Consider the following 17,670-nt stretch of genomic DNA (forward strand, 5'->3'; position numbering starts at 1 on the left):
CCCAACTTTGCCAGTGATCCAGACAGGAGTTGAAATTCAACATCCAGAGGTTCATAAATTCCACACGTGCTTCAAAGTGTCCTAAATGGAATTAGGTGCTTCAGCTGTAGAGGTTAAAAATTGGGTTACAGGTGACCCTTTTGAAAATACGATTTTAGAAGCAACACTTAACCCTACCCATTAGTCAATACCGAACAAACCAGCTACAATATTTTGGGTAAAAACATTTTTACATATTTTTGACCCACCATGTTACAGGTAGAATAAAGTTTGATCTGTTACTCTGCGTGTATTAGAAGAGGTGGGTGGTGAATATTAATAAGGGGCACTGGAAAACTCTTCTCCAGAGATAGTAATCACACTCAAGAATAGGCAACCTCCCCTTTTCTGGCATGTGCCAGCTTTCTTCTCTTGCATGTAGCATCTTTTTCTCTTGCACAGGCCTTGTTTTGCTTTCTACCTTTGAAACTCAAGTGAATACTGTCTTGTTTTTGAGGCCCTCTTTTTGTTTAGTAGGAAAGTAGACTGCCCCTTTTCTTACAGATGGGAAAGACAGGGTTCATGTCATCTGGGAGTCTATTTGCTATGAAAGTTAATATGTGATTTTTTTGTTCAGGGCAAATACAAGTAGTCATTCCAGAAAGCTTCATTCTTCTCCATCCTGAATCTGGTGTTACCACTTGTTACTGTCCTCTTAATCAGGAATGCATTGTTTCTGTGTGTAAGGCAATGGGGCTGCAGGCAGACCACAGTCTCTCTCCTGTAAGCAGACTGCACAGGGTATGACCATCAAGGAAAACCTCCTCTTATCCTTCTCTGTTGCTCTTTCCATGACTCTTGTGAACAGACAGTTGGCCTTTGTTTTGGGGGCAGGTGCTTCCCCTGAGCGCCAAAGAGCACTTTCTTCAGACTTGCTTTTGCAGCATTGCATTGGCTCAGCTGTGTGGTGACTCACTCACTCCTCCCCAGGTCTGAGTCTAGAATAGCTGCACACGAGGAGAAGCTGTACAAATAGTTTGAAGCCTGCGTTAAGGAGCTAAAAATAATCATGTCTCGATCCTTCCCTCCCTCTTTTATTTTTATTAATGTTGTTCTTCCTTTCCTGATGCATTGTGGTCAGCCACCACAGCCTAAAAGCCTTCAGGCTGTGCTCCAAGGAAACTGCCAGAGTTTGAAAGAGAGTATATGTAGAACAGCACACCCTGGAATACAGCAGAAGAGATGGCTCTGCCATTGCTCTTGACACCTGCTCAGCCTGGACAGAGCTTTGCCGGTCTTGATAAGATGCCCGCAAAAGCAGCAGGTGGAAGCTGCTGTACACAGAGGCCACCCACCTGGATCAAGGAACAGATGTTCTCCAGGCCATCTTCACCTGGGAAGAAGCCTTGCTTGGCCACTTCAAGCATCTTCTGTTTGTCACTCGTCAAACCAGATGCATCTATTAAGTTCCTGAAAAATACTTTTAGGAACTTCCTTTGGTGAAACTCCAGCAACTGGTGTTCAGATGCAAAGTGCCTTTAGCCATGGAGGCTTTATTTAATTAAGATAAATGTCGAGTAGAGCTGGATTTTTTTCCTAGCACCCTCTATTTTCCAAATCCTGTTTACAGCAGTGAGTACAGAGCCAAAATCATATATTTCCTTCAGTATTCAGCAGAGTAGTCTCCATTTTCTCCTGCAGTCCTTGAAGCCAGAGGAGACAAATTAAGAATACTTGAAGGAACACAAGCAAAAGGATTTGTCCTAAAAAGGGAACCAGTGGTAAAATGCTGGTTCTTGCTGGCATTTTATCAGAGCCACACTTGAAAATAACCGAATTAAAGCATAAATTGAGCTGTCCTTGTTTTGTGAGTAAGTTTTTTTAGTTTTACTGAATCATCCAAGTAGGTTGAACAATAGGGGACAGCATGTCTGGACTGGTGTGAAGCCAACAATTCTTGCCAGTTTGTAATTGTGATGGGGAGAGCAGAGCTCTAACAACTCAATTAAAAAAAAAAAAGTTTTTACATCAGGAAAAGGTTGAAGAACTAGTCAAGTATGCATTTCTGTCTTGCCAATCCAAAAACTCGATTTAATTGCCCCAGAAGGATTTATTGAGAACCCCCAGCCCAGTCAGATAGCTGAGTGACTGAGCACAAGTAACAGAGGTCGAGCTCCTGATGAACCCCTCCAAACATCTATTTCCTGAACAGCCCTCCCATGTCAGTTCATCATGCTGTGCTCTCCTTAAACCTTGAATGTGTGCATCTTAAAAAAAAAAAGAAAAGAAAAAAAATTGGTGGCATCTCTGCAAATCAAAGGGATGACTAAGAGCACACCCAGCTCTTTTCTACCCAGTTCTAAGTATAGTGCAGTAGTTGGCAAAATGTCAGCTAAATACAAGGCTGCAATGACTTTTAGGGCTGGTACTGAACTGGAGGGAGTATCAGGTCTGAAAGGCAATGATATAAATGAAATGGCATCCCCCTGTGTTTTGGGGGGAAAAAGGTTATGTGCATAGGTTTGCCTTTGGAGTTCACACAGTAGTGGTGTCTTTAATGGCCATTGTATTGACCAGCATATTAGTGCAACGATGTATGGGGAATACAGTAGAAGTTTTATTTAAAACTAAACTGCTCTAGAAAGTTTTGAAGGTTGGGGTGAAAATCTCTTAAATAAAAGAGAAAGGGGAAAACATGAATTTCTGAACTGTTGTTTTTCTTTGCAACTATTTGCCTCCCCACCCCAAAATTTAAACGCAGCATTTTTAAAATGGCCCTTTTAGTTCTAAAGTGCAGTGGGTGTGGCCCTGATGTATGCTGTCATGTGCTGTTTAAAGGTCTTTGGGAGAAGCCGTGCAAATATTTAACCCATTACCAAGTTTCTAGCTCTCATGTTTTCTGACCCAGAGTATTTGTCTGCAAGAGCTGATTACCCAGTTCATCTGCTTTTTTTTTTTCCTTACCATTAAATCAATTTAGTATCAGACTTTAAAATGTTGCATATTTTATTTGTGTTATCAAATTCATGAGAAGCAACCTAACACCCATAAAATACAGTAAGGTCTTGAGGAAAGCACAGGATTTTGCTCTGATAACCCAACAGGAAACTCTTTAAGAAAAAATACATGATAATGATTGTGAATTGGAAATACTTGCTTTGGGTAACTTTTTGAAACTTTTAAAAATAAAAATGTTCATAATTGGCTTATTATCCAGATTTCTTTTGTGTGTGTTAAGGTACTGTCTTCTAAAGTACAAACCCCTATATAGTACTGTGCTCATATTGTGTTAGAATTTTGTGTCTGTGTGTATAAAACTCACTACAAAATTCTGGATTCCCAAATCATCACAGCAATGCTTGATCCCAAGGTGCCACTGTGGCTTCAGCAGAACCTGGTTGCCTTAGACACCACTACCACTTACTGCCAAGATTGGGGGGGGGTGAGGTGGGAATGCCTGAATTTTAATTGCCAGGTGCTTGTGCAATTAAAACTAGAGTTCTGACTGAAGTAGGGCTAGCCGCCTCTCCCTCCCAGTGCAGAACTCAACTGTTCTCATCCCTGGCAACCTTCCAGCAGAGAGGCCTGCAACAGATTAAAGGCCCTGGAAGCTGTTTCTTATTTAACAACCTCCACTGGGAGAGAGGGAGGGGGCTGGTGCAACATGTGCAAAAGGAGGCCCAAGGCTGGGTGAGAATCTGCCATTGAGAGGGGCTCCTTGAAAACTTGCATCAAGAGGCAATGTAAAGGGCTGGAACACTCCCATCCATTTGGAGTCTGAATGCTTTAATCGGGGGGGGGGTCCCCACATTAAAAGGAGGGTCACGTTTATATAACAGCGGTTGCCCCCCCAAGCCTCCAAAATGAGCTGTGTGTGTGCACAAGTCACAAAGGTTTAATTGCTGCCTCTGGTTCAAGCTATCTCAGCATTGTGTTTCCACAAAGCTCACCAGCAGACTATGATGATACAGAAGAATCGCAAACATCTGAACTCTCAAAGATTGCAAGTGGTACTTGATTAAGTTTTGGTGTGCATTTATCCTGCATATTCATGGAACGTTTACAGGGCTCCAACAGGGTCATTTTGCATTTCTAACTTCCTTGTGTTCCTTCAATTTTATCTTTCTTTACCAGACAAAAGTAAATCTGTTAAGGGATGAAAAACACAAGGTCCGCATAATACTGTAGGATCCTAACCAATCTTATGTCAAGAATAAAACATGAACAGAATGCCACACGGGCAAAGGAAGGAGCGGAAAACTGGTAATGTTGACAAGCAGCACACAAACTTTAGAAGTTGCCTTAAAGAAGCTGTCCAAACTTTCTGCTTCAGTTTCTGTAAGATGCAACTAAGCACGCGTAAATGACCTCTAGCCACACCATTACAAGACTCGTACATGGGACATTTCTAGGTTGGGAGGGCAAGGAAATGGTATCTTCTACTTGCTAGATAAACACCAGTACAGATAGATTTTGTGGGGGATGGGGGACTGCTTCGCATCACATGGAAAGTCTGAACCTGTCTGTCCAGCCACAAAACCTGTCTTAGCCCTCTAATTATGGGGTAGCTGGTGTTTTCTCCAGAACAAGGGTGGAGCCTGGGAAGGCTTTGTTTAGGACTTGGGAGTTCCTTGCTCTAAATGGGTCAGTCTCGCCTGTGTCCATAACTCCTTATTCTCTATAGGTCTACGTGTGGAAAAATACTCCATAGAGTTCTGTTGGACCCATCTATCTTTCACCATCCCCCTTTGCAATGGAAAGATGGGGGAAAGACTTTGTTTCCTGGAGCAAAGAAGACCTGCAGGTTTTTAGGGATGATGTGCCCCACCCAAGCTTTTGACAGTCTCACAACCTGTTAAGGGATTATGGCCTTCATCTTTGACTTATGCCTCCCTCTGCAAATTAGAATCATTATGGCACACTTCTTACAGGTCTGCTCCAACTCTTCCACGCATCCTTTCAAATAAAATTGACAAATCTACCCCAGGATCATATGTTGGAAGGGACTACAAAGATCATCTAGTCCAGTGTTTCTCAACTTCAACAACTTGGTGAACTTCAACCCTCAGAATTCCCCAGCCAGCCATGCTGGCTGGGGAATTCTGGGAGTTGAAGTCCACCCATCTTAAAGTTGTTGAAGTTAAGAAACACTGATCTAGTCCATCAACGTGGACTAAATCCACTCCACACACTGGCTGCCCTTACACATCACCAAGACTTTATAAACTGGTTTGTAGCTTAGTACGGTCTAAATGCAACCTAACTGTGGTTTATTCAGCAAAGTGTAGTAAGCAGGATACACATAACCTGTGCACTGAAGGTGTGCCTAAGATAAATTCTTAGCTCTGGCTGGTATATAAAATGAGGGAATAAAGGCTTAGCCCCACTTTGTCCAGTCCAATTCTGGGGAGAGAATATCTTGCCCAGATGTTGAGCTATAATTCTGAGCATCCCTTACCATTGCTCAATGTTGATTAGGGCTGCTGAGACAACATCTGGCACCCCACAGTAATCTCCACCCCTGGACCAAGAATCTTCCATGTATGACTACAGCATTCTCTTTTCTCAAGATTGTTTTCACAAGCAAGGGACATAAATGACTGCTTGTTTATATATATATATGTATATAATTAAATATATTGGAACTTGGAGATCACAAAACTCCAAGGTTCTTCTCAAGACTTCAGGGATCTTATACTGTAGAAGGGTTCAGCCACTACATTTAAGCAATATTTTATAAGCTGTACATTTTAACATTATTAGTCATGTATTTGAGATGGGCGGCCATATAAATCTAATTTAATTAATTAAACTAAAATCAAACAAAATCACTTTAAGGCTTTGCTCAATGTGTAAATCCAACCAGTCATTCAGTTCTGAGACTAGGAGGCCACTAGTCCAGAGTATTGCTGATAAAAACACAGTTGTATGAGCTGTCCTCGCCTTCCCTGAAGCCTAGTAACACTCCTGCCTTTCACAGCACTGATTTGGGGACTCAGACGTAAGAATTCCACCTTTCCTTAGAACTCCTCCTAGAGATGAACACCCTTAGTGCGGAGGAAACATTCTTTCAACAACTCCCCGATGCAAGTCTGCTGCATTCACAACTGATGTGATTCCCCAGAGGAGCCGTGAAACAAAGTTCTGTGAGCTGGTGCCTGTTTTCCATCTCCTTTGGAAGGCAAGCAGGCGCCATAGATTTTCCATGCTTTAACTCTGGGTGTGTGCTGCCTCGGATTAAAGCCAGCTGCTGAGGCCGCCCACCCGCCGGTTGGCCTGCCTGCTGCGATATGATCTCACATCCACCCTTTTCCCACAGCGACATGCCTGCCGGCTAGCAGGGATTCAAAGCAGCAGCTCAGGAGCATCCATATGGCCTCCTCTGGAGAAAAAGCAACAATGTTGTCTCTGTGTGTGCCTACACATGTAACATTTGGGCAGGTCAGGGCTGCAGAGGACACACTGAGCTACAAACTGGCCAGTCTAGCATCTTGTGTGAACCAGCCCATGTGGCTAGCTTATATTCAGCATGTCACACAACCTGGGTTAATTTTACTTTAAACCATGGATAAGTTAACTCTGGGTACGCTTGTCATAAACATCAGCCTGCATTGTGCCAATGCTCTGTTTCTAGTTCGCCGCACTGAGCGAAGCCAAGCAACTGGATGAATTCAGTAAAATATGGTTCAGCTGGCAGGGCTAGGTCCAGTTTAGGGGTTATGCTCATTTCTGTGTATTTCCTTCCTCAAAATTATCAGAAATCCTGCCTGTGATTTTCAATGTTTTCAGTTTTGCAGGTATCTTTGTGCAGTATGGGGGTTTCAGGCTATCTACCCCTGGACGGCAAACAGAAGCATGCCTTGAAGCCTTTATGATCATGTCCAGAATTGGAACTGTTCTTGTTAATCTGCTCCAATTCTAATTTTTAAGAAATTCAGCGATCAAAGCTTTTTTTAGCATGGAGGTGCAAGAATGGAAGATCTCCAGGGGACCACCGGCCTTCCACTCTCTCCTTTGGAACAGCACCTACTTTATAGGATTCACTGAAGATCACCAAACTGCCTATCTACAAGAAATCCTGTTTCACTTCGGTCTTAAAGTTCGCCTGATAAGTATCAGTAACACTGAGACATTGCTAAAAGTACTACCAATTTAGAGCAGACCCAAAACATGTCCCCTTTTGTTTAATTTACATAGCCGCCCATCTCACATACATGACTCTGGGTAGCTCGCAAACACAAGAAGAAAAAAACAAAAAAAAAATCATTTAAAAACCCATGAAAACAGTACAAAACATAACCTGCAGGAGTGTATGATCAATCTCGTTAAGGGTATAGTCATTCTGCAGACTCCGCATCACCACTGCCCAATCCCCAGGCCAGATGACAAAGCCACGTCTTCAGGTCCTTCCAGAAGGTCAATATAGTCAGGGCCAATCTGACCTCAGGGGACGATGTCCCAAAAGGGTGTGTGGCCCACAGCATGGTGCCACTACAGAAACCCCGAGGCCTTTTTTTCTAGGTTCACGCTAGTTGGGTGAGTTGTGTTTTGCAAAACACGGAAGGCCGAACATGGTCGCTTGTCGTTCAAACTGTCGTGCAAGCGCGTAAACAGCGCTGGTCGGCTTGCAGAAAGCCTCTGCCACCGCCCTTCAGTCAAACAGGAAAAATGCAGGCCTGTTTCCAAATTCGAAAGGGCAACTTCCGGAGAGGCGCTGCAGCTGCGTTATTTAATTCGGCTGCAGCCAAAACAAGAGCGGTCTCACGGGGCCCTTCGAAAACTGAGAAATGCACTGCGGCAAGAGCCTTTGCAGTCTGCCACCCATGTCATGGGCTGCAATCCAGCCCTGCGCAAATAAATATTGCTGATTCCTTACCGGGTTGTGGGAATTGGATGGGTGGGCAATGAAAAGATAATGGAAATATGTAACATCAGACCGTAGCCCTTCCAAGCGAAGTACAGCCCTTGGCGTTCCTCGCTTGAACACCCCCCCCAACTTTAAACGCACGAACAAGCCAGCCAGCAAAACACATCCGTAGGGCGGTGCACGCTCCACCGGCCCCCTCCCGTTCAGTCCCGGGCTCTGACGTCACCAGTGACGCGACCCAGCCGCCGCCGCCCCCTCCCCGGCCTGTGACGTGCCAGGTTGCATTAACCTCTTCCTGGCCTGCGTTTCACGCAGCGGAGCCTGGCGGCAGCTGCGTTTCGTCTCTCGACGTCCTCTGCTCTTCGGCTCCTTCGCAGCCGCGGGATTTGCGTAAAGGCTTCCACTTTCTCTCTCCAGCCCAGCGTAGATCAGCAGCGATGGAAGAAACGTCTTTGTCGCCGCCTTCCTTGTTAAGATGCCCCCGGTGAAACTAAAGAGCGGCCTTTGTTGAACGGCGCTCAGCTTTTAAAGTCACGGGCACCTGTTAAAGCGGAAGGGGGGGACACATTGTGAACTTCCCCCTCACCGAATATTTTTAATGGTCCCAGGATCCTCAGATGGAGAAATTTAGCATATGGATCCGTTTTGTCCAGAGTTGTAGCAAGCTTGACTCCATGCGTGCTATCGTGTTTGGGTTCTCATGCGTGTCATAGAGCAAAACCACTAATGCAACGTGCGAATGTAGGCTGCTAACTCCGGACCTCTTGGTCTCCCGAGTTGTATTGCTGCAACCCTGCAATAAGCGTGGTTAAGTTCACATAATATGTTTTCTCCTGGTTAACTGAGTCGTGGTTCACACAATTAACCCAATGTTCTGGCTTTGCACAGCACACTGAACCATAAACAAAAGGGTTGACTTGGCACTACCAGCTAAACAGTGTTTCTGAAACTTGGCAACTTTAAGACATGTGGACTTCAACTCCCAGAATTCCCTAGCCAGCATGCTGACTCGGGAATTCTGGGAGTTGGAGTTCACATGTCTTAAAGCTGCCAGGTTTGAGAAACACTGGGTTAAAATGTGGTTGGATAATCCGTAGCACACTGTCTATATACAGTACTACTTAAGCCACAAACTAGTTCATCTGTGTTGTGCAAAATCAGCCCACGAGGTTCATTTATGATTCAGCATGAGGTTCAGGGTGTTTTGTGAACATAGCCAGTGAGCTGCCAACAAGCCCATAACACTGAACTCGCCACGTGCGATCCATTTATGGTAGTCAGTTGTGCAAACCCACACAATAGGTTGAGTAAACCATGATTCAGCTAAACATGGGTAAACATGTTGTGCAAACACTGTTGTTTTCTTCCCCCTGCATTACTGACCAAAAGCTGTAGTGTGCTTAATTAACTTTCTCCTGCCTGCCCCAGAGCAGGGGTTTCAGCTGGCAAAGAGTTAAACATAATCAGGGTGCAGGATCCTTTTGGCAGAGAGGCCCTGCTGGAGCCTGACCTCAGTGGGGGAGGGAAGAGCGGTACCCTCCGCCCACAGGCCAAGCCCTTTCACTCCTCCCAGTACAAGAAACCAAGCTGGCAGTGTACACTCCTGCCAAGCCAGCGAGAAACCTGCTATGCCACAGCTGGCTTTGCTTTTCATTTAGTTCTTTCCCTTACGCAAATCATTATTTCTTAGCCACTGAAGCTGCAATTTGGAGAGGTGGTTGTCTCTGGGTGGGGTCTGGTAGCTTTGACAGCTGTGGAAGAGGCAAAATGTCAGGCACCAAATGCCTCCAGAGACCTACCCTAACTTTCGGTTTGGTGCCTGTTAGAAAGCAGAAGATCACCCAGTGAAAAGAAATTGTGGAACTTGGCATCAATCAGTTCACAGATGGCTATGAGCAAATGGCAATAAAAGGGGACATGATTGGTCTCACTTGCACTTTAGCAGGCCTGTGACTTGGCAACCTACGCCAACCAACGGATGGGGGAATTATTCAGTGGCCAAGGAAGGGCAGTGAGAAACACTGTGGCTTCCATAAGCAACTCTATGCCCTCTTGTCTTTCAGCAGCCTGTTGAAGCAGCACAGTAACCCAAGAGATTGTGTGTGTGTTTTAACCATGGTGTATTAAATAATCCACAAGGGGCTTGCTTCACATAAGATACTAAGCCATAAACTGTGATTTACAAGTTACAATGCATTGACTCATATAATGTCCTAAGCCAACAGAAAACATGGCACAGATGTCTGGTCCTACCCACAATGTCACATGCACAATGCCCCCTTACACCTCCCCCCCATTCTTTAGCACATTGTCTGAAGCAAGCAGATTGGCTCTTTTTTAAAGGCTGCATTGAGCATTAGCCAGTAAGTTTCCTGCAACACTATGCTACTGTGGGCACATATGAAATTATTTTATTGCAAATCCAACCACTAGTTTATCTTGTCCAGAACTGTTTGTTCTGACTGGCAGAGATTGCTTAGCCCTTCAGGCAGCACTTCCCATCTTCTACATGAGATGCTTTTAACCATCTGCATCGGAGGTGAGCATAGGAACTTGTGCCTGCCAAGCAAAGGGTGATCTCTTGGGGTGTTTGTGCTCCTGCTCACCCACTCTAATACACATGCCTGCACGCGGACATAACTGCCACTGTTCCTGTGTAGGGGGAAAAGATCACATTTTCCCCACTGAGAAGAACATGTGGTCTGAGTTTGGGGGAAATGCAGCTTCTCCTGGGGGTGTGGGGGGCAGAATGAATTTCCTGAAGCCAGAGGTTCTCCAGATGCCACCTAATTACAGAAACACAATTTCGCATCTAAGCAGATCCTCCAGAAACATTCTCAGTGAAACTGTCCAAAAGGATGGAGAGGGCAGAAGACAATATTCAGCATGCTGTATTTTATTGGTCATCCCTCCAGCTTTAGGTTGGTTTGGAAGAAGTACTCAAAAAGATACCCAAAGCACCCCAAAACAGAAGCAGAAGCTTTCTTAATGCACACTCCAATTTCTTTCAAGATAAGCAAGCCTGTGAAAACCGTTGTTCTCAGCAAGACTGTCCATGGTGCTAGAGACCACTCCTCTTTGTCTCGGGACAAAGACAAAGACAAACGGTCCGGGATGTCTTCATAATCAATTCCATATGGGCAGCTGGGTCTAACCCCCCTGCTCCCAAATCCACCAAATGCCACTTCTCCATGTGCTTCTGGCCTTTCTTTGTCTTAGCCACACATCTTCTGGAGCCAAAGGGAGCAGATGGTCCAGAAGGGTGGAGTTAGCATCAAATGGGCCTACAAAGACCGCTTCTGTCCTTGTCTAGGAAACAAGTCTGGCCAATTAAGACAGACTAAAGAACAGTCTTCCTAGTTTGTGGAATTCAACACCAAAAAAGAAGTGGCATTAAACTATTTCACTTGGATGCCTTTAAAATGAAGGACTGTATGCTTGAAAATATTTCTAGATCTGTCTTTAACCAGGTGCAGTCTAGGCAGAAAATTTCAGCTTTCATTTAAAAGTTAAGTTTCTAGTTCCCAAGAATACAAAAACCAGCTCTAGCGGGCAATCCCAAATAATGCTTTGGAAGGTTTCTGATGAGTTGAATAAGATCAATGCCAATTCTGAAAAAACAAAACCTGATCTGCTGGAAACAGCAGTGAAGTCCCTCTTTACAGCCCTGCTTCCCCTTTAAACCATGCACTAAATTTCACTGACACTGTTTCTTGCTATTCTGTGACCACAAATGTGTTAAAAACAGTGTAAATTCTATTAGTAGTTTAAACAACAAAAAAATAGATTTCAAAATAAAACAGCAAAAATATGCCCATTTTGCATCATTGCCTCTCTTCATCCAATTTAGTAAAGCTTCCAACTACTAAAAGGCTTCCTACCCTGTTGTATCATTCTGCTGCTTTCCAACCATCTGCTGATAACCTGGCAGTCGTACCTTGGTCAGATGTCATAATGCCAGACTGAAACTTAGCAAATTCCTTGGTTTAACTTAAGGCAGCCCTAGAAAACCTTTGGAGACTTACTGTTAAGCCTGAATGCAGCTTAGGTTTGGGGCAGCTTGACAGCGATTGCGTTGCTACAGAGAGAAGAGAAACTTTACCATTTCTTCCTTCCTGCCAAAGTCACATTTTCTTGGTCTTCAATAGGTGTAGGACCAAGGAAGAAGAGGGTAGGAGATACAGAGTCAGGCTTATGGGTATATTGGACTGATTCAAACCTAAAGGATAAAATTGAGGGGCATCTGCTTCAGCAATGCCAATTTACCTGCATTTTAAACCCCAGAAGTACAGTACTGTCTACGCCAATATTTTTAAACTTGACAACTTTAAGATGTGTGGGCTTCAACTCCCAGAATTCCCCAGCCAGCATGCAGTGATGGTGGTTTTGGGAGAAATAGACTTTGAGTAGATCTTGTCACTACTTATGAGAATTTGGGGCACCTGCTACTCATTTTAGCAGCCTGGTTCTCATTTTAGCCAGGCAAATCCTTCCCCGAAAGACCAAAAGTAAGACTCCCCATTCATCCAATACTTTATCAAGCTATCTGAGCTGGAAGTCTTCAACATATCTTGTAGCACTGAATTCCATGAATTAATGATGCAATGTAAGGGAAAAGTATACCTTGTTTTCTGCTCTGAGTTTTCTGCCAATTTAAGTTGGTGACCTAAATTCCACTGTTTTGAAAAAGGGCAATAAACATCTCCCTAAGCCATGTTCTCTGAATCATGCAATATGTTCTAAACCTTTTACCATGATCTGTTCCCCTGCTCAAGAAACATTCAATACCTCCCCCACAAAACTGACAGGTCTTCTCCCATGTAACGAAGATGTGTTGGATTCCAATTCTCAGTTGGCCCGCAAATTTCCATGAACGTCAGTGCACTTAGCTCTTTGGACAAATGGCATTTTAAATTCCTTATTTCTGCTGACAGTTGAGTGTGAGTGATTCACATCTCTCTTTGGGGACTGTTTTAAAGGTTGTAGGCTTTAAAGTTTTCTACTGCTCCCCAGGAGACCTGAAGTTCTAGGAAAATAAAAAAGCAGCCTGACATTAGACAACTCTATTAACCCACCCAGCACCATATATTTACTCAAAGCAGAACTGGGAGCAACTGCCTCATACGTCAGACCAAGGGGGTGATTCCCACCATTTACCCACGGGCTAAAATCCAGCAGAAGCCATCTTCTTCCACACCCCAGAGAAGGAGCAAAGGAGAGAGCTTCTCCATTGTGTGGAACTAATTGTACCAATGCTATTTGCTTTTCTGTGCTTTTGCCTAATGAATTCATAGCGCAGGAGGGCTAATGGCTTTGGCTCAAATTGCAAAAAAATGGGATCTTGGCCAAGTCCTCACATCTGCTCTGGATTAACCCTCGTCTCCCCACCCCCACCCCACATCATTCAAGGCCTCCCAAGGGGACCCCTCCCTCTATACTCCTGGCCCTAATAGGAGGCCAGGAAGGCTCAGCCCCTCAGGCGTGGGGAAGATTGGCTGGATTCTCCATGCGACTCCTCTATTGTGGAGCTGCTGATTTTTTTCAGTTTAAAACTGACCCATCATTAAGTGTTTATACTTATTGTTGGCTAGCCTGAGAAGTACATATGCTGAAAATGTGGAATATGTATCTGCGCCAAGGAGAATTCTTGGTTTTCCCAGGGTTTCTATTTCTGCCTTAAGTTAAAATTCTTTTAATCTAACGAACGGCTTGTCATAAAGAAAAGTACCAGCCATAAGAGGTACCTTTATCTTTAAGGATGTTTCTGGGCACTGTGCACATTCTAAGAAAATGGCAGGTGCTTTGTCTTCTTTGACCAGAAAAAGATAAGGGGAAGTCTGGCATCTTGAAGGGCAGTGAATAATGTAAGACTAAAAAAAACTCTGGGCAGCCGCTAGGTGCTTTCAGTTGCCATCTAGGAGATGTCCAGATTATTGTAATCCAGATCTAGTACCTCAGTCAGTCCATGGCTACTGTGGGAACCATTTTGTGAACAAGCAAACCTATCAGCCATTTTGTCAAAATTCTCAAAATTCCCAGTGTGACCAACCCTAAAAGGTTGGGAACTCTTGTCTTAGGATCTGCTGTATGTGTGAATCCTATTGACCCTTAGGAGCTATAAAACAGACATCTGTTTCTCGTGAGGTTCATGGGGCATTTATGCTCTGGTGCTCCAGAAGCACGGGGACCACCAGCCCACCTAGTTTTCAAGAACCAACTTAAATTTGTACTATTCTGGCAGACTTTTGGCTCTTAGTTTGGTTTGGACAACCATCCTTGGGACATCAAAAATGTCAATATGGTGGTCAAGGCTGCCATGTTGACTGTTTCTGACCCCTCCTCCACTGACGCACCTGCTAATTTTACTATTTAAATAGCTGTGAGTTTTATTGTATATTGCACTATTGTATGTCACCCAGAGTCCATATGAATCAAACTGGCTTATAAATATTATCTCATGAGAACCCAGGAGGAGGAAGATTGGATGGCTGGGGAATTCTGGGAGTTGAAGTCCACCCATCTTAAAGATGCCAAGGTTGAGAAACACTGCCCTATGGCCTTAACCCACATCCATCCTGGGTGCCCCTTGACCTGTAACATCCTTCCTCTCATGCCCCAGACATTTCCCCCTCTTCCTTCTTGTTATTTTGTTTCGCAAATGTATATTCCACATTTCTCCAGCCAGTACACTCCTGGCTACTCGCTGTGAAAGAAAGTAAGTTTTTATTATTGTCACTGACCAGAATTGCAAACAGAACCACATTAAAAGTAAATTAAAAACAAAACAGGATAAAATATTGCAATCAGTGGTGGGTTCATTGGTGGACCATCAAAGTCTGCCTAATTTTACAGGTAGTATAACAAAATTTAGCTACATTCAAGGAGACTGAATCCTACTGATCTGATAGCCACTGTACATAAAAAAGATCAGAACTTCCCAGGTAAGGAGTTATAAGGCATAAAACCCCAACAAGGGGAGAATCAGCACCCATTATATGAATAAATGTCAGCAGTTCAAACATCCCATCGGAGAGACTATGCCTCTGACGCCTCTGACGGTTACTGTTTTCTATTTCCTGCGGTTAGAGTTTCGGTTTGCAAGCCCCTCGGGGCAGGGAATTTCTTTTCTTTCCTTTCTCTTCCCCTGCTCATGCAGCTGCAAATAAGCTGATCTGCATCGGGCATGCAAATTTAACTTTCCAACGGGGGAGGGGGGGCGGAGAAGCAGAAGCATTCCACAAGCTCCTCCTCCTTCCCCCACCTCGCAGCAAGCCCCGCGTGCGTGGCCGGCCTCACGATGACATCAGCCCGAGAGGCCGCGCGCTGTTGTATGCCGTTTACGAAGCCGGTCGCCTCGGAGACGGGCCTGCTGAGAGAGAGAGAGAGAGAGAGAGAGAAGAGAAAGTGTGTGTGGGGGGAGGGGCCGTAGTTCCACATAGGCTCCGCCCTTCATGCAAAACAGCTTCTCCAGACGTCATCTCCAGCCAATGGGAGGCGGGTACGGTGAGATCATCGGGCCGGCGGAAGGTATAAAGTGACCTCCCAGAGGAAGGCGAGCGTCTTGAACGCGCGCGGAAGAAACGCGGAGGGGCTCTGCGCTCGGTGGCTTTGCGGGGGCGGCCGCGGCGTCTAACAAAGCGCTGCCCGGGAAGAAGCCCGACGCTCCTCCTCTCACGTCGGGCGCGCAGCTGGGGACCCTCCCCTGTCCCAGATTCCCGAGCGCTCCGCTGGGGCGACCATAGGTGGCTACCCCCCCTCCGCAGCCTGCGGGGGGGAAGAGGATGGAAATACCTTTCTACCATGACGATGTATTGATTGCTCTGGCAGCAGCGGCGACAGCGCCTTCCTCTCGCAGCAGCAGCAGCAGCGGCGGCGGCGGCGGCGGCCTCCTCCAGCCTCTCCTCGACGGCACCATGATGAAAAAAGACGGCCTGGCCTTGGCCCTGAGCGATCAGGTGGTGTCTGGCCTGAAGGCGCCCTCCGGTCACGCCGCCAGTGCCCCTTCCGCGCAGCAGCAGCAGCAGCAGCCGCCGCCGCCGCCGCCAGGGGAGGGCCAGGCGCTGCTGGCTTCCCCGGATCTGGGCCTCCTCAAGCTGGCCTCGCCGGAGCTGGAGCGCCTGATCATCCAGTCGAACGGCCTGGTGACGACGACGCCGACCAGCGGCGGCACCCAGTTCCACTTTCCCAAAGGCGGCGGCGGCGGCGGCGGCGCCCCCGACGAGCAGGAGTTTGCTGCCGGCTTCGTGAAGGCCTTGGAGGACCTGCACAACCAGAACCAGCTGGGAAGCGCCGGCCCGGTCGGCGGGGAGCTGCCGCCGGCAGCCAGCCTGGCCCCGCCGCCGCCGCCCACCGAGCCGCCGGTGTACGCCAACCTGAGCACGTTCCCCGGCGCGGCCGGCTACTCGTCCGAGGGGGCTTACCAGGCGCACCCTCGGCTGCAGCCGCCCCCGCCTCTGAAGGACGAGCCGCAGATCGTGCCCGAGGTGGCGAGCTTCGGCGAGAGCCCGCCGCTGTCGCCCATCGACATGGACACGCAGGAGCGCATCAAGGCAGAGCGCAAGCGGCTGCGCAACCGCATCGCGGCCTCCAAGTGCCGGCGGCGGAAGCTGGAGCGCATCTCCCGCCTGGAGGAGAAAGTCAAGAGCCTCAAGAGCCAGAACACCGAGCTGGCCTCGACGGCCAACCTCCTCCGGGAGCAGGTGGCGCAGCTCAAGCAGAAAGTGCTCAGCCACGTCAACAGCGGCTGCCAGCTCCTGCCGCAGCAGCAGCAGCAGCAGCCCCACCAGGTCCCGGCCTACTGAAGGGCCCCTGGGCGGGAAAGAGCCCGCTCGCTGCTCTGGGACCGAGGCCCCGCCGACACGCCTCGACGACCCGCCAGAGGGGCCCCACCCTCGGCAGGCGCGCTCTGCGAGCCGAGGAGAAGCGCGGGGAGCGCCCGCGCCCCTCTCCTCCCACCGCAAAGTGCAACCCGCGAACTGCCGCTTCGAGGAGCGTGCCCCGGCGCCCCCCGCCCCCCCCCTCTCGTTTGGGACAAAAGCTTGCTGCGAGTCGAGGGAGCGGGAAAGGGCGCGCGGGGAGCCTTTGCATGGCCCTCCAAAGCTGGGGCGCGACGGCATATGGACGCGGCGTCGCTATTAGGACTTCGCGGGCCGCAAAGGGAAGAAAGAATCGGGGTCTCAAAGGGGGCGGGGCATCTCTAGTCTGTGCCTTTGAACTCTGGATACCCTTCCTTTACGGAACTTTTTTTAAAGCGACAGGATCTCAGAGGTGGAGGCGTCGGAGAGCCGTCTGGCTCCTCCCCAGCTCACCACTGATCTCAGTCCTTGGGATTTGCCGTAGACTTTGGACTGAACTTTGCCCAGACAGGCTTCATTCTCTTTCCTCCTCCCATGGCACTATTTCCTTGTCTCCCTACCATATTTATGTTAATATTGGATCCTGCTCAACTCTTGTTTTGAAGAGAGGGATTCTTAATGTCCTTTTTTTTTTTTTTTCCTTCCCTCCCTTGATATATCATCACATTCCACAGTGCAGTAAAATCCTGTGCAGGCGATGAAAAAAAAAAGTCTTGACTGTTTTTTGGGGGTGGGGGGGTGGGGTTCACTTTAGGCTCTTACTCCCTGCTTTAAAGGCGAGGCAGCTGGTCCCCAAAAGGTGTGTTGTGAGCGCCCTCTGGTGCCTTGTCCTAGGAACAGGGAGCTGCATTTAGGGCAGGTTTTTTCAGCTTGGACTGATGTTATCACAACAAGAATTTCTAGTGGACTAGGAATTCTGGGATTAGTAGCCCCAACCTCTCTGGAGGATACAGGGGTTGGGGGGGACAT

At 47.1% G+C, this 17,670-nt stretch overlaps 1 protein-coding gene across 1 annotated transcript; it reads left to right on the top strand.

Moving 5' to 3' along the window:
* Positions 1-15,394: 15,394 nt before the first annotated feature.
* JUND (JunD proto-oncogene, AP-1 transcription factor subunit) lies at positions 15,395-16,807 on the top strand. The gene has a single exon (XM_007445390.4). It carries the CDS (start codon positions 15,628-15,630, stop codon positions 16,645-16,647), a length of 1,020 nt encoding a protein of 339 aa, XP_007445452.4. The 5' UTR covers positions 15,395-15,627; the 3' UTR covers positions 16,648-16,807.
* The last annotated feature ends 863 nt before the right edge of the window (positions 16,808-17,670 follow it).

Source organism: Python bivittatus, unplaced genomic scaffold (genome assembly GCF_059951505.1).
Source record: "Python bivittatus isolate LINGU-HERP-01145 unplaced genomic scaffold, Pbiv_v1 ctg000580_np1212, whole genome shotgun sequence".
Lineage (NCBI taxonomy): Eukaryota > Metazoa > Chordata > Lepidosauria > Squamata > Pythonidae > Python > Python bivittatus.

Excerpts from the sequence above, each read along its gene's own strand:
- JUND (XM_007445390.4), top strand. The coding sequence starts at position 15,628 with ATGGAAATACCTTTCTACCATGACGATGTATTGATTGCTCTGGCAGCA.